The 17,975-nt window shown below is 41.0% G+C and overlaps 1 protein-coding gene across 1 annotated transcript in view; it reads right to left on the bottom strand.

Annotated features, from left to right (window-relative positions):
* Nucleotides 1–15,190: 15,190 nt before the first annotated feature.
* Nucleotides 15,191–17,975, bottom strand: part of LOC124594758 (TELO2-interacting protein 1 homolog) — a 148,412-nt gene continuing 145,627 nt past the window's right edge. Inside the window, exon 16 of the mRNA XM_047133145.1 lies at nucleotides 15,191–15,412. Coding sequence (XP_046989101.1) covers nucleotides 15,335–15,412 — 78 coding nt within the window. The 3' untranslated portion in view covers nucleotides 15,191–15,334. The remainder of the gene's footprint in view (nucleotides 15,413–17,975) is intronic.

Raw genomic sequence — 17,975 nt, 5'->3', positions numbered from 1 at the left:
TCTCCTATCACGTTCTTTATGATCTGGGAATATTTAGTGCGACTCAAATGTAGAGTGTCGACAATTTTAGAATCAGGAAAGCCAATTCTTAATTACGCCCCCCAGGTAACCTACAACAAAGAAGGGAAGACTGTATTCTGTCACGAATCCTGCCAATTTAATTTCATTAATGTGAGCCTGGTTACTTAAAGACGCATTAGTTTCAAGTGATTTAACAAATGTACTCAAAATTGTCTGGCGTTTAGATAATCCCTCCTTCACTTTTTTACATTATTTTTCACTTTTACAATGTTCTTAACACTTCCCAATTCAGTCACAAAAATTACCTTACAGATTCTACATCTAGTCTCTACAGATTTCGATTCAACAGTGCACAACCAAACTTTAAATTTAGGATTAGTTTCCCGGACTTTTCGATATTTTTATTTTCGCCTTTTACATTTAAACACGCCTGCTGTAAATTTCTTGTGAGTACTACTTAGTCAGTTTGTTATTTACGTGTTCCATTGATCAATATAACGGTAACCGTACGATGTCGAACGTGTCAAGTGCATAACAAATGCACACATGAATCAAGATTCTAGTTGGAACATTATCACTCACTGTCTTCTGCTTCCATTGACACAGTTTTGCTCTACTTACCGCCTCCTAAATCGCTCACTGTCCTCACCTGAGCCAAAAAGTTAACTGTAATCGTATTCTCTTGTATACGAGCAGCGTGCAGGATGCAAAGCAGTTAATACGGTGAATTCCACACGGGGATTCATCTCGGGGAATAACCTAAGTTGACTTACGCAGCTGCAGCGTAGTGAAATTGGGGAATCCCACAGCTGGACAGCCTGGCACTTTGGCTGCTCAAAATCGTATTTGTGAAATAAATTAATTAAATCATAAAGATAAAATAATAAAAACATGAAATCTTAACAATAGTAAGCGTTTCAAAAGATCATATAACAGACGTGCGATACGAAGCATGAATCGCATATTCGTGCACCATCTTAAATTATCCATATCGTAAGGTTGGCAACGCTGCCTTTCGCCGACAGACACAAAACGCGACTTGCTGCGGACACTTATCATAAGTTGTGGCTAGACGACACAGTTGTGAGCCTGCAGCCAGCACAGTACAGCCCTGCAATTACGCGAAGGAGCACAGTTTGTTGTTGTTGTTGTTTTCAGTCCGAAGACTGGTTGGAAGCAGCTCTCCATGTTACTTTATCCTGTGCCAGCCTCTTCATCTCCGAATAACTAGTGCAACCTATATCGTTAGAATCTGCATACTGTATTCACCTCTTTGTCTCCCTCTACGATTTTTACAACCCCTCTCCCCCTCCCCTCCCCCACACACTTCTCTCCAGTCCTAAGATGTGATCTCTTGATGTATCAGAATGTGTCATATCAACCGACCCCTTCTTTTGGTCAAGTTGTGCCAGAAATTTCTTGTCTTTCCAATTCTATTCAGTATCTCCTCATTGGTTACATGATCTACACATTTAATCTTCAACATTCTTCTGTAGCACCACCATTCGAAAGCTTCTATTCTCTTTTTGTTTAAACTGTTTACCGTCCATATTTCACTTCCACACATGGAAGTACTTTGAGAAAAGACTTCCTAACACTTAAATCTACATTCGATGTTTACTAACTTCTCTTCTTCAGAAACGCTTTTCTTGTCATTGCCAGTTTACATTTTATATCCTCTCTACTTCCGCCATCAACAGTTACTTTGCTGCCCAAATAGCAAAACTCATCCCCTTCTTTAAGCGTCTCGTTTCTGATCTAATTCCTTTGGCATCACCTGATTTAATTCGACTACATTCCATCATCACTGTTTTGCTTTTGTTGATGTTCATCATATATCCTCCTTTCAACACAATGTCCATTCCATTCAATTGCTTTTCCAAGTCATTTACTGTCTCTGACGGAATTACAATGTCATCGGCATACCTCAAAGTTTTATTTATTTTCCCTGAAATTTAATTCCTACTCCAAATTTTTATTTGATTGCCTTTACTGCTTGCTTGCTCGTTGTACAAATGGAATATCATCGGCAGCAGGCTACAAAAGTGTCCCTTCTGAACCACCGCTTCCCTTTCACGCCCATCTGTGCGGCTGGTCCCGGCGGAGGTTCGAGTCCTCCCTCGGGCATGGGTGTGTGTGTTTTCCTTAGTATAATTTAGGTTAAGTAGTGTGTAAGCTTAGGGACTGATGAACTTAGCAGTTAAGTCCCATAAGATTTCATACACATTTGAACATTTTTTCACGCCGATCGACTCATAACTACTGTATGGTTCGTGTACTAGTTGTAATTAGCTTTTCAACGTTTGTACTTTGCCCCTGCTACAGTCAGAATTCCAATGTGTGTGTTCCAGTCAACACTTTCAAAAGCTTTAAGTCTACAAATGCTATAAACGTAGGTATGCCTCTCCTTATCCTGCCTTCTATGATAAATTGTAAGGACTGTACTGCGTCGGGTTTTCCTATATTTCTCCAGAATCCAAACTGATCTTCCCCGAGGTCTGCTTCTAGCAGTTTTTCTAATCTTCTGTAAAGTATTTTGCAACCATGACTTGTTAAACTGACAGTTCGTTAATTTTCACACCTGTCAGCAACTGTTTTCTTTGGGATTGAAGTTATTACCTTCTTCTTGAAGTCTGAGGGTATTTCGCCTGTCCATATGTCTTGCACATCAGATGGAAGAATTTTGTCACGGCTGGCTCTGCCGAGGCTATCAGTAGTTCTGACAGAATATCGCCTATTCCAGAGGTCTTGTTCCGACTTACGTCTTTCAGATGTCTGTGAAATTCTTCTCGCGGTATCGTATCTCCCATCTCATCTTCATCTACGTCCACTTCCCCTTTTACAATATTGCCTCCAAGTTCATTTCCCTTGTATAGAACCTCTAAATACTTCTTCCATCGCCGGCCAGAGTGGCCGTGCGGTTCTAGGCGCTACAGTCTGGAACCGCGGGACCGCTACGGTCACAGGTTCGAATCCTGCCTCGGGCATGGATGTGTGTGATGTCCTTAGGTTCGTTAGGTTTAAGTAGTTCTAAGTTCTAGGGGACCGATGACCTCAGATGTTGAGTCCCATAGTGCTCAGAGCCAACCACTTCTTCCATCTTTCCCTTCTTTGCTTAGGACTGATTTCCAATCTGAGCTCTTGATTTTCATACAGCAGCTGCTCCTCTTCTCCCCAAACGCTTCTTTAATTTTCTTGCAGGTGGTACACATCTTTCCCCTAATGAAATATGCTTCTAAATCCTTATGTTTATCCTCTACCCATTCCTGCTTAGCCACTTTGCACTTACTGTCAATCTGATTTTATAAACGTTTGTATTTCCTTTCGCATGCTTCATTTGTTGCGTTTTTATATTTTTTCGTTTCATCAATTAAATAATTAAATTCAATATCTCTTGTGTTATCCAAGGATTTCTGCTAAGCTTTATCTTCTTATCTATTTGATCCTCTGCTGCCTTCATTATTTCATCTCTTAAAGCTACCCATTCACCTTCTACTGTATTTCTTTCCCCTGTTGTTGTCAACCGTTGCCTAATGCTGCCTCTGAAACTCTCAGCAACCTCTGGTTCTTTCAGCTTGTCCAGGTCCGATCTCCTTAATTTTCTACCTTTTTTGCAATTTATTCAGTTTTAATCTACAATTCACAATAAATAGTTGTCAGCGTCCATATCTGCCCTGGGAATGTTTTATGATTTAAAACATGGCTCTTAATCTCTGTCTTATCATTATACAATCAGCCTAAAACCTTCCTGTATCTCCAGGTCTCATCCATGTATACAATCATCTTTTGTGATTCTTAAACCAAGTGGTGGTGGTGATCAAATGATGCTCTCTGCAAATCTCTACCAGGCGGCTTTCCCTTTCTTTTCCTTACCCCCATTCCATATTCACCTACAATTTATCCTTCTCTTTCTTTTCCTACTATCGAATTCCAGCTCTCCATCATTATTAAATTTACGTCTCCCTTCACTATCTGAATAAATTCTTTTATCTCGTCATACATTTCTTCAATCTCTTCATCATTTGCGAAGCTGGTTGGCATATAGGCTTGTACTACTGCGGCTGGTGTGGGTTCGTGTCTATCTTGACTACAATAATGTGTCCACTACGCTGTTTATAGCAGCTTACTTGTATTCCTTATTCATTATTAAACCTACTCGTGCATTATCCCTATTGATTTTGTATGTATAATCCTGCATTCACCTGACCAGAAGTCCTGCTCCTCCTGCCACCGAACTTCACCATTTCCCACTATATCTAACTTCAAGTGATCCCTTTCCTTTTTTAATTTTTGTAACCTGCCTGTCAGATTAAGGGAGCTAACGTTCTACGTTCCGATCCGTAGAATGCCAATTTTGTTTCTCCCGATGACGACATCCTTCTGAGTAGCCCTTGCCCGGATATCCGAATGAGGAACTATTTTATCTCCAGAATATTTTACACAAGAGGATCCAGTCATCATTTACCCATACAGAAGACTTGCATACTCTTGGGAAAAATTACAGCTGTAGTTCCCCCTTCCTTTTAGCCGTTCACAGTACCAGTACGGCAAGGGCAATTTGGTTGATGTTACAAGGCTGAATCAGTCAAACATCCAGACTGTTGCCCCTGCAACTACTGAAAAGCTGCTGCCCTTCAGGAACTATACGTTTGTCTGGCCTCTCAACAGATACCCTTCTGTTGTAGTTGCACGTACGGTATGGCTATCTGCATCGCTGAGGCACACAAATCACCCCACCGACGGCAAGATCCATGGTTCGTGTGGTATAGGACAAAGTTCGACGCATTAAACTGTATCGAAGTTGAGTTCTATTTGTAAAATACTCTTAGAAATGTTATTCATTATTTCTTAATGTGTTGCCACAGTTATGTTTTAGTGCCATCCTGTCAAACATGTGTACTTTGAGAATTTAACTAACATGTCATCCGGCACCCATTACGGAAATTATGCATTAAATAAGTTTTTTGTCAACCGTGGATGTTTGGGTTGAATTAATATTAGCTTTTAGCGACAACATCCCCGACAGATATGTTTGTTCTCATCACAGTCGTCAGCAAACCAACGCCAAAAACAATAGTTCACGTAAACATGTTGACGTCACAAGCAGAAGATGAAGAGATAGGAGAAGTGTATGAGGATATTGAATGGGTAATTTAATATGAAAATAGCTATGATACTCTAATACTCGTGAGGGACTGGGGTGCGGTAGTTGGGGAAGGAACAGAAAAAAGAGATATAGGAGAATATGGGTTTGGTAGTAGGAACGAGAGGAGAAAGACTAATAGATTTCTGCAATAAATGAATAGCGAATACACTGTTCAAAAACTCCAAGACGAGGAGATATACTTGGATAAGACCTGCAGATGCGGGAAGATCCAGCTGGATTACATCATGGTTGTTAAATGGGCCAGTGCAGCTTCAAGATGGTTTATGAACAGATTAAAGTTACCTGCAGGTGCTCAATATACACTTAATATTATGAAGAATTTTTTTTTGACATTCTGTAGCACATTCATCCATATGCTGCTCCAGGCAAAATTTATGAATGTCTATTATATACCAGTGGTTACATGATGTTCAGAGAGGCAGATTGTCAGCTGGGTTTGAGGACTCTTAATTCATCTATGTTGTTGTTGTTGTGGTCTTCAGTCCTGAGACTGGTTTGATGCAGCTTTCCATGCTACCCTATTCTGTGCAAGCGTCTTTATCTCCCAGTACTTACTGCAACCTATATCCTCCTGAATCTGCTTAGTGTATTCATCTCTTGGTCTCCCTCTACGATTTTTACCCTCCACGCTGCCCTACAATGCTAAATTTGTGATCCCTTGACGCCTTAGGACATGTCCTACCAACCGGTCCCATCTTCTTGTCAAGTTGTCCCACAAATTCCTCTTCTCCCCAATTCTATTCAATGCCTCCTCATTAGTTATGTGATCTACCCATCTAATCTTCAGCGTTCTTCTGTAGCACCCCATTTCGAAAGAGTCTATTCTGTTCTTGTCCAAACTATTTACCATCCATTTTTCACTTCCACACATGGCTACGTTCCACACAAATACTTTCAGAAACTACTTCCTGACACTTAAATCTATACTCGATGTTAACAAATTTCTCCTCTTCAGAAATGCTTTCCTTGCCATTGCCAGTCTACATTTTATATCCTCTCTACTTCGACCATTATAAGTTATTTTGCTCCCAAATAGCAAAACTCCTTTATTACTTTAAGTATCTCATTTCCTAATCTAATTCCCTCAGCATCACCCGACTTAATTTGACTACAGTCCATTATCCATGTTTTGCTTTTGTTGTTGTTCATCTTATATCCTCCTTTCAAGACACTGTCCATTCCGTTCAACTGCTCTTCCAAGTCCTTTGCTGTCTCTGACAGAATTACAATGTCATCGGCGAACCTCAAAGTTTTTATTTATTCTCCATGGATTTTAATTCCTACCCTGAATTTTTCTTTTGTTTCTTTTACCGCTTGCTCAATATACAGATTGAATAACATCGAGGAGAGGCTACAACCCTTTCTCATTCCCTTCCCAACCACTGCTTCCCTTTCATGCCCCTCGACTCTTATAACTGCCATCTGATTTCTGTACAAATTGTAAATACCCTTTCGCTCCCTGTATTTTACCCCTGCCACCTTTAGAATTTGAAAGAGAGTATTCCAGTCAACATTGTCAAAAGCTTTCTCTAAGTCTACAAATGCTAGAAACGTAGGTTTGCCTTTCCTTAATCTTTCTTCGAACATAAGTCGTAAGGTCAGTATTGCCTCACGTGTTCCGATATTTCTTCAGAATCCAAACTGATCTTCCCCGAGGTTGGCTTCTACCAGTTTTTCCATTTGTCTGTAAAGAATTCATGTTAGTATTTTGCAGCTGTGACTTATTAAACTGATAGTTCGGTAATTTTCACATCTGTCAACACCTGCTTCCTTTGGGATTGGAATTATTATATTCTTCTTGAAGTCTGAGGGTATTTCGCCTGTCTCGTACGTCTTGCTTACCAGATGGTAGAGTTTTGTCAAGACTGGCTTTCCCAAGGCCGTCAGTAGTTCTAATGGAATGTTGTCTACTCCCAACGCCTAGTTTCAACTCAGGTCTTTCAGCGCTCTGTCAAACTCTTCACGCAGAGTCATATCTCCCATTTCATCTTCATCTAAATCCACTTCCATTTCCATAATATTGTCCTCAAGTACATCACCCTTGTATAGACCCTCTATATACTCCTTCCATCTTTCTGCTTTTCCTTCTTTACTTAGAACTGGGTTTCCATCTGAGCTCTTGATGTTCATACAAGTGGTTCTCTTTTCTCCAAAGAGGCAAAATTTATGAATGTCTTCTATATACCAGTGGTCACATGATGTTCAGAGAGGCAGATTGTCAGTTGGGTTTGAGGACTCTTAATTTTCCTGTAGGCAGTATCTATCTTACCCCTCGTAAGATAAGCCTCTACATCCTTACATTTGTCCCCTAGCCCTCCCTGCTTAGCCATTTTGCACTTCCTGTCAATCTCATTTTTGAGACATTTGTATTCCTTTTTGCCTGCTTCATTTACTGCATTTTTATATTTTTTCCTTTCACCAATTAAACTCAATATTTCTTCAGTTACCCTAGCATTTCTAGTAGTCCTCGTCTTTTTACCTACTTGATCCTCTGCTGCCTTCACTACTTCATCCCTCAGAGCTACCCATTCTTCTTCTACTGTATTTCTTTCCCCCATTCCTGTCAATTGTTCCCCTATGCTCTCCCTGAAACTCTGTACAACCTCAGGTTTAGTCAGTTTATCCAGGTCCCATCTCCTTAAATTCCCACCTTTTTGCAATTTCTTCAGTTTTAATCTACAGTTCATAACCAATAGATTGTGGTCAGAGTCCACATCTGCCTCTGGAAATGTCTCACAATTTAAAACCTGGTTACTAAATCTCTGTCTTACCATTATATAATCTATCTGGTACCTTCTAGTATCTCCAGGATTCTTCCATGCATACAACCTTCTTTTATGATTCTTGAACCAAGTGTTAGCTATGATTAAGTTATGCTCTGTGCAAAATTTTACCACATGGCTTCCTCTTTCATTTCTTACCCCCAATCCATATTCACCTACTATGTTTCCTTCTCTCCCTTTTGCTACTCTCGAATTCCAGTCACCCATGACTATTAAATTTTCGTCTCCCTTCACTACCTGAATAATTTCTTTTATCTCATCATACAGTTCATCAATTTCTTCATCATCTGCAGAGCTAGTTGCATACAAATTTGTACTACTGTGGTAAGCATGGGCTTTGTATCTATCTTGGCCACAATAATGTGTTCACTATGCTGTTTGTAGTAGCTTATCCGCACTCCTATTTTTTTATTTATTACTAAACCTACTCCTGCATTACCCCTATTTGATTTTGTATTTATAACCCTGTATTCACCTGACCAGAAGTCTTGTTCCTCCTGCCACCGAACTTCACTAATTCCCACTATATCTAACTTTAACCTATCCATTTCCCCTTTTAATTTTTCTATACTACCTGCCCAATTAAGGGATCTGACATGCCACGCTCCAATCCATAAAACGCCAGTTTTCTTTCTCCTGATAATGATGGCCTCTTGAGTAGACCCCGCCCGGATATCCGAATGGGGGGACTATTTTACCTCCGGAATATTTTACCCAAGAGGACGCCATCATCATTTAACCCTACAGTAAAGCTGCATGCCCTCGGAAAAAATTATGGCTGTAGTTTCCCCTTCCTTTCAGCCATTCGCAGTACCAGCACAGCAAGGCCGTTTTGGTTAGTGTTACAAGGCCAGATCAGTCAATCATCCAGACTGTTGCGCCTGCAACTACTGAAAAGGCTGCTGCCCCTCTTCAGGCCATGCCTATTATGATCCCACCTATTGAGAAAATCAAAGGAACCACACCAATGTGGGCACCCGACATAAGCAGCTGTTTCAACTCCAAATTAACTTTACTGATAGAAGAGTTCAAATGAGGTTGGTCATGGGACCCAAGAACAGACACAAACTCAACACTAGTATGCTTTGATGCTGAAGCAATCTTTGACAGGTCGCACTCTATACTGCACCCAGGATCGCTGTCAATACTCCTACCTGGCCCACCCATTATAGCCAGGGTGTCTTCCTTAGTGAAATCTTAGCAAAGTGATCCTAAATCCTCTGTCACCTGCTCTAGACCAGCACTAGGTTTAAAAAATTGGTGTCCTGGTATTCTGATCCTAGTTCATCCAGCCAAAGTTGGCCAACACCTCTTCCATGGGAACTACCAAACAACAACACTTTTTTCTCTTTACTGATTTCCCTACATTCTTACTTTTCAATTTGCTGCTGAAAGTTTGTTGTGCCCTGTCTACGCCTGCAACTGCTTGAGGCTCACCAGCTTCTAACTGAAGCAACAGGTAAAATCTATTTTCTGCATTCACCATGGAGATGTCAGACAAAATTCTAGGCCTGTTCCTCCTGTTGCCTGTTGCCACTTCCCATCTCTCTTTACCCTTCTCCCTCCTTAACCTGTCAAGATCTCCCATGGCCTTGTCTAACTCAGCCTGAACAGTGCCAATTTTCCCATCCTGTTCTAATATCTTCCTATCTCTACTACGTATCCCACAAAACCACTTATATGTCTCATTTACTTCCCCTACTCCAACACCATTACAGTCACCCACATGGAAGACACTACAGCATCCATCACACCAAAACCTCGACCTAACAATTCTACGGCAAGTCAAGCACTTTTTGCTCATGATAAACATAATAGTTTATTAAGAATAAGTCAGTTAAATTACAGATAAACACTAAAATATGATTCCACAAATTTGGCCTATAAAAACAACAGTGCAAAGTTACGGAAAAAACAACTTAAAACTTTACACTACTTTCTGGAAATGCGAGTTAAATAAGGAAGAGGTATGCTACAGTTCAATTGCTGGAGAGAGCAAAGAACAATTTGCTGCGGCAAGACGTAAACAGAAAATAAAACTATAACCTGACCATACAATCTTTTCAAATTTTCTGCTATATTACGTAAAGAAAAACGAAACCTTTAATGATACACTTAAAAACACACTAATACACCTGTTTACCATGTAATCAGTGCTAAACTAAATTTATTATAATCTAAATTGACTTATCTTTACAAGAACACCAAAACTTGCACTAGTCGCCTGGCTGCAGGGCTGTGATTGTGTTGTCCTCATCATCATTTGGGAAGTGGCAAGATTGGAACTTGAAAGATAGGGGACTTGCACGGGCGCTGATGACCTCAATGTTGAGTGCCCCACAAACCATCATCATCGTCATCATCATCATCATCATCATCATCATCATATACAGAATTTCAAACATTGGTTTACGCACCATATCTGACTAACGTAAATCTAAAGAAGAAATTACATAATGTCCCGAAGATCCCCCAATTACAAATTCCAGGGAATTATAAAAATCTGTTGAAATAACATGGCTCCTATTAGCTTACTGAGTCCCAGTGCTAGCCATCATCAGGTAACGAGGGCACACATTATTATCCTGTGACTTTTAGCAGTTAAAATACATGAAATATTGCAGCCTTCTGAATGAACACCAATTAAATGCATAGGCTAATTGTTTAAGATGTAATGTTAATTTCATTTTCTGGCACATTAGTCAGTGTTGGACTGGAGGAATATTCTGAGTGGAGGAGTAGGCTAAATAGCATTTACCGCTAAACTGGATGTGTCACTTACATCGAATTTCATGCTTTCAGTTTTCCTCAAAATAACTTATTATCTTTATTCTAACTTTCCATTTGTTATTTAACATGAACAAGTGTCCCAGTTTCATGTACAATCAGTAATCCTAATTGCGCTATGGATGCACAAATAAAAAATTTAAGAATATTGTACCTTCACACTGAGATGTAAGGTAACTGGGACATTACCTGCAAAGATTTTCTTGTCATTAAATAAATGCTAAAACATTGTCTACTCTTTTAGTTTCTTATTTCCTAATGTAATTCCCTCAGCATTATCTCATTTCATTCAATTACATTTCATTACTTTGGTTTTAATATTGTTAATACTCATAATCACTTTTCAAGACACAATGCTTTCTGTCAACTGATTTTCGAACTCTTTTCTACCTCTGAAAGAATTACAATAAAAAAAAAACTCCGCCCAAACAGGCCATGAAGGCCCAACGGTGCCAACCGGCCAATGTGTCATCCTCAGTCCACAGATGTCACTCGATGCGGGGTATGTGGCCAGCACAATGCCTCCCAGACACATGTCCGTTTCAAGACCGGAGCTGCCACTTCTCAGTCAAGTAGCTCCTCGGTTTGCCTCACAAGGGCTTAGTGCACTCAGCTTGCCAACAGCACTTGGCAGACCGGATAGTGACCCTTCCAAGTGCTAGCCCAACCCGACAGTGTTTAACTTCGGTGATCTGAGGGGCAGGACCATTGGCGAATGAATTACAATGTCATCGGCAAATCTTTAAGTCACTGTTTCTTCTCCCCACACACTAATTTCCTTTCCAGATTCCTCCATGGTTTCATTTACTGCCTGCTAAAATGTACAGACTGAACTTTGCAAGGAAGACTTATTAAACTGATTGATTGGCAACATTCACACTTGTCAGTTCCGGTCTCCTTTGGAACTGAAATTATTAAATTCTTTTTGAAGTCTGAGAATATTTTATCAGTCTCTTATTTCATATGTAGAACTGGAATGGTTTTGGTCATGGTTAGTTCTCACCATAAGCATTCACAAAGTGGAGGGGGGTGAAGGGGGAAGGCAGCAAGAGGTGGTATTCGCGTCTCCTGGAACCTGGATACAGGCTCTTATTTATTAGCAAATTAACTTGAATTTCTAACAATGACTGACTGCAATGCTGCTAAACTGCAGAGTAACATTGCCTGGCATGCCAGGAAGTTCTGTGACCTTAGCAGTGGCTACCTACCCTGCAACTTTCTTTTTCTTTTTTATGCCATTCACAATAAATTATGCTGAATCCTTGGCATGGTGGCAGTTTTGGTGCATTCTACAGTCATGACGGGTGTGAACCTTTACAGAATGGTACTGTAAAAGTCTCACCAATCTTTTCTCTGTCTATTCCTCGTACAGATCTTTTCGAGAGGCAGAAATGGACCAGTCCAATACCCCGAAGCTTGGAGTCCAGTACAATGTATCCCCAAAATCCTCAAAAATGCCCCCTCCCCTTGTTGCACAATGGGACCTCAATAATAGCTGGTTGAGGGAGGATATGTTCCCACATATCTGATGCAACATTTTCTGAGCATCAGTGGGTGATTTCTGCAGTTGGAAGCTAAATACAGGGGTTATCCAGAATATAACAGATTTTTGGTCTATCGTGGTGGGCAGGACTACAGTCGCTATCTTGGTACCATAATTTCCCTACACTCAAGTATGTGGACAAAGGAGACCCGGGACAGCTTGCAAATTCTACATTCAGTTTTCTACAGCAGAGCTACTGCAATAGTTTCTGGAGAAAACAGCCATCTGTACTTAATTTATGAGTTTATGAGTCCAAATGTGTCAGCCATACCAGAAAATCCCAATTTTATGCACTAGATGAGAGGGAAAGGTGTCCTCTCCAGGACTTCCAACCTTCTCAACTGTATAGGATGTTAACACAGCACCAAATGCAGTCACAGAACTATGAATTCTTCAGTCCAGTTGGCCTGACAAACTGTTAAAACAGGGACAAATATGCATCAACCCTTTCAGACACAAAATAAATAAAATCATTTTTAAAACTTCTTATCTGTTTCATTAGGCTATAACTCATACAATATTATGGAAAAATGTGAAAATAAATTTTTGTGCAGTATTTCAGCAGGTACAGGGTAGATTCAAATGAAACCACTGCACACTAAATGCGGTGGCTTCAAATGAGACCACCACCATAAACTTCATTACTTTCTGTGATAGGGCACAAAACAGTTCCTTTCTGCTGATAAACACAAAGCAACTTCGCAGCAAGAACATGTCTATCTGCTTCTATGTGGATTACTTTTTGTGCTGCAGTGTATACACATCGCCTTGATGTGCAATGTACGGGCAGATGTTTTGATCCTGTTGTGCATTTTTCCACTGGAACAACAGTGTTACACTTTTTGGCACATGGTTCAGATGATGCGCTTTGGCGACCAGGACTGTCTTTGAAAACACTGGATCCTACAAGGCCAGCTACAACATACTGCTGAAATTCCTTTAGCTTTTTCTTTTCATTCTGCTTGGTTAGTCAAAATAATATAAATGCATTTCCAATAGAAATATCAGTCATATACCAAAATAGTCTGAGCCACCAGCATCTAGATTTTCTGTCGATTGCATAGAAACTATTCATCATGTCCGCTTTATCTACACATCCCATGTTTGAATTATAAGATTTCACTATCTGTGGACAGGGTGTTTTTGTAATTGTGCCATCCTTTTCTTTCCTACCGACTTCTTTCAAAGTTACAGGTGAGTCAATTGTTGATAGTAACGTGAGAACACATTTTCTTTCCATTTCATGCATGCAATCCTATCAGAACGAACTGACCAGTCACTTTCTCCTCTTCACAACTCTTTGTCCGGTTTCAGAGGAGGAAGTCCTTTTCTGTGGGCTCTAATGGTACCACAGGCTAGGATACCATCAAGTTTTAGTGTCTGCAAAAGTGGAACACTATTAAAAAAATTGTCAAAATATATGTGATATCCTTTGCCTTCTAAGCCTTTACACAAATTTCTTACAATCCTCTCTCCAAACATTTCTCCACTGCACCATCTGATTTCCCAGTATATACCTCAAAATCGCAGATATATCCCATTTTGTCAGTTCTGACCCATATTTTGTACCCCCTCTTGATGGGCTTTTGAGCCATATACTGTTTGAATGATATTCACCCTTCGAATTTCACCATGCATTCGTCAACAGATTGCTCCATAGTTGGAGCATAACATTCTTTCAACCTTGTCAGTAATTGTTTTATTAGTGATCGAATTTTATGCAATCTGTCGTAACATTTATTCCCTTTTTGTGGCATAAGGGCATTGTCATTTACATGTATACGAGATAAAATCCAGCGGAATCTTTTCAATGACATAATTGAAGAAATGTACTGATCTCTGAGTTCGTTGTGTGATGACCAGCAATCATGATATGTGCAAGGTTGTTTGACACCCATTAGAATATTTATAGCCAAAAACACCTTGAGTTCATCTTTTTCAAGAGGTCTGTAATTCTCACCTTTCTGAGTCGCATAAAGATTAGTCTGGAATACCATGTGTTCCAGCATATTGTCCTCAAATAGATATACAAAGAAACCAACTGGCAGCATACCTTCACCTTCAGTTTTCCTTTGACACCAACTTCCTCTAAAAGAATGACAGAATGCGCCGTACTGTCATCCCTTGCCCATGTAAAATTCACAGACCTTATTAGTGGCATGTTATCTTCAGAACTGAAACTGTAATCACTGTCACTTTCAGAAGCAACATTAGATATCACTAGTCTTGGCACTTGTGAATCAAGATCACTGTCTTCAGCCAAAATATCACTTTCATTATCACTGGTACTATCAATCTCGAGAGTCCACATCCAAAGGAATTTGTTCTAAAAGACACGCCAGAACTTCCTCATCCTTTAATTTGCGAGAAAACATTTCGCGAAACTGAAATTAAAGAGCTTCTATTACTACCCCTGAAGCCACAGTGGTTTCAAACGAAACCACCAGAGGAAATACAGAAAAAGTACATGATTTTCATTATTGTTGCAATACATATAGCATGTACTTATATAAGAAAGTATTATGAATTTGTTCCATGTGTGAAAGTTACATTTCAAAGACAAATTCAATCACCAATCAAGGAAAAGAGAACCAGCACACCACAAACAAAAATGGCACTTATACTTGAATCGCTAACTGCAACCACGTGAGAAATATTGACGTAGTTCAAATTTTCATCACTAGATGGCAGCACCATCTACGTCCAGAAGTGTTGTTAAGAATGTAGCCACTGTGCTCTTGCCACAAAATCAAAATATCATGGGTGGCTTCAAATGAAACCACATCGTCACAAAGGGTTAAAGGGCAATGGAATAGGAACAGAAAGAAAAGAATGAACACATTTTACTATCCATAATAATGTAATTGCCATATTCACAATTATATGTACACAAAATGTAATCTGACATAAGAAATGGATGAAACACATGACACATGATATTTCATTCAATTTTTCTTCATACTTCTTATGACTGCAGCTTATAACTGAAATATATGCTTTCCATGATGATTTTTGGCATTAACTGAGTTTTTGTTACAAAATCTGCAAGTGTTGCAGGATGTGAGAAACATTCTTCTTGTACTCACTATCTTCTCCACAGCTCCCAGGCAGCTAGAAAAAAGTGAAACATAGAGAAACCATAAGAGTGTTTCCTATCCACATATATACACTCCTGGAAATTGAAATAAGAACACCGTGAATTCATTGTCCCAGGAAGGGGAAACTTTATTGACACATTCCTGGGGTCAGATACATCACATGAACACACTGACAGAACCACAGGCACATAGACACAGGCAACAGAGCATGCACAATGTCGGCACTAGTACAGTGTATATCCACCTTTCGCAGCAATGCAGGCTGCTATTCTCCCATGGAGACGATCGTAGAGATGCTGGATGTAGTCCTGTGGAACGTCTTGCCATGCCATTTCCACCTGGCGCCTCAGTTGGACCAGCGTTCGTGCTGGACGTGCAGACCGCGTGAGACGACGCTTCATCCAGTCCCAAACATGCTCAATGGGGGACAGATCCGGAGATCTTGCTGGCCAGGGTAGTTGACTTACACCTTCTAGAGCACGTTGGGTGGCACGGGATACATGCGGACGTGCATTGTCCTGTTGGAACAGCAAGTTCCCTTGCCGGTCTAGGAATGGTAGAACGATGGGTTCGATGACGGTTTGGATGTACCGTGCACTATTCAGTGTCCCCTCGACGATCACCAGTGGTGTACGACCAGTGTAGGAGATCGCTCCCCACACCATGATGCAGGGTGTTGGCCCTGTGTGCCTCGGTCGTATGCAGTCCTGATTGTGGCGCTCACCTGCACGGTGCCAAACACGCATACGACCATCATTGGCACCAAGGCAGAAGCGACTCTCATCGCTGAAGACGACACGTCTCCATTCGTCCCTCCATTCACGCCTGTCGCGACACCACTGGAGGCGGGCTGCACGATGTTGGGGCGTGAGCGGAAGACGGCCTAACGGTGTGCGGGACCGTAGCCCAGCTTCATGGAGACGGTTGCGAATGGTCCTCACTGATACCCCAGGAGCAACAGTGTCCCTAATTTGCTGGGAAGTGGCGGTGCGGTCCCCTACGGCACTGCGTAGGATCCTACGGTCTTGGCGTGCATCCGTGCGTCGCTGCGGTCCGGTCCCAGGTCGACGGGCACGTGCACCTTCCGCCGACCACTGGCGGCAACATCGATGTACTGTGGAGACCTCACGCCCCATGTGTTGAGCAATTCGGCGGAACATCCACCCGGCCTCCCGCATGCCCACTATACGCCCTCGCTCAAAGTCCGTCAACTGCACATACGGTTCACGTCCACGCTGTCGCGGCATGCTACCAGTGTCAAAGACTGCGATGGAGCTCCGTATGCCACGGCAAACTGGCTGACACTGGCGGCGGCGGTGCACAAATGCTGCGCAGCTAGCGCCATTCGACGACCAACACCGCGGTTCCTGGTGTGTCCGCTGTGCCGTGCGTGTGATCATTGCTTGTACAGCCCTCTCGCAGTGTCCGGAGCAAGTATGGTGGGTCTGACACACCGGTGTCAATGTGTTCTTTTTTCCATTTCCAGGAGTGTATTTAACATGCAACTTCAACATTATAATAGAAATAAAAATGAAACTCTTCTTCCTGTTCAAACTCTGATAGAAGGGTAAAAATTTGTTATCACAGTAGTGATTTTAAATGCAATTTTAATGTTACACACATTAAGTTTTAAGATAAGGTAGTAGCTTTCTGGCATTAATGAGGCGACAGATGTATTCCACAATGCTGGTGTATTCTTTGTTATTTGGTGACATTTCCTGACAACGATAGTAAGTATTTCGATCACAAACTTGTCGACTGTAGGGGCCACAATACTTGACCATTTTCATTTTAGTCAAAGCTAGGTCTCCCTTGGTTTGTTTTAAGTCATTACAAAACAGCTGATTGAGAAAGGATACCTTGCCATATATCTGCTGCATCATTTTCTGAGCATCAGTGGGCGATTTCTGCAGTTGGAAGCTAAATACAAGGGCTATCCAGAAAATAACAGCCTTGTGATCTATCATGTTGGATGGGACTACAGTCGCTACCTAGGTGCCATAACTTCCACGCACTCAATACACATCCAGCAGTGGTAGCATTTGGTCTGTCTCTGTTATTTTGCTTTCTGTGCTGTGTTAAAATGCTCGCTGCAATAGAAAATCCAGTCACTTGTGATTTGCATTCTGCAATTAGGTTTTTGTTCACAAAAAATTGCAAACCAATTGCAGTTTATCACGACCTTTGTGATGTGTAAGGAAAAGGAATAATGAGTGAAAGCCAAGTGAGGCAATGGTGCACTGATTTTAAAAATGGCCGTACCAGTATTCACAATGAGGACCACACCACCACACCTGTAGGCCTAGCCTTGTGACTAATGAACTTGTGACCGGTGATGAAAATCAACAACAAAATCCATGAAAACCATCATTTCTCGATTACGGAACTTTTGCAACATTTCCCCAAATTCCACGGAGTCGGGTACATGAAATTATGGTGGAGAAGTTTAGTTACCGCAAATTTTGTGCTAGGTGGATTCCCAAAATCCTAACGGAAGGCCACAATAAACAGAGACTTGCTGCAGCACTGGCCTTCCTCGAAGATTACAAGGAAAATGGTAAAAAAGTTATTGATCA

This window comes from Schistocerca americana, chromosome 2 (genome assembly GCF_021461395.2).
Source record: "Schistocerca americana isolate TAMUIC-IGC-003095 chromosome 2, iqSchAmer2.1, whole genome shotgun sequence".
Taxonomy (NCBI): domain Eukaryota; kingdom Metazoa; phylum Arthropoda; class Insecta; order Orthoptera; family Acrididae; genus Schistocerca; species Schistocerca americana.
This window is presented reverse-complemented; position numbering and strand designations above follow the sequence as displayed.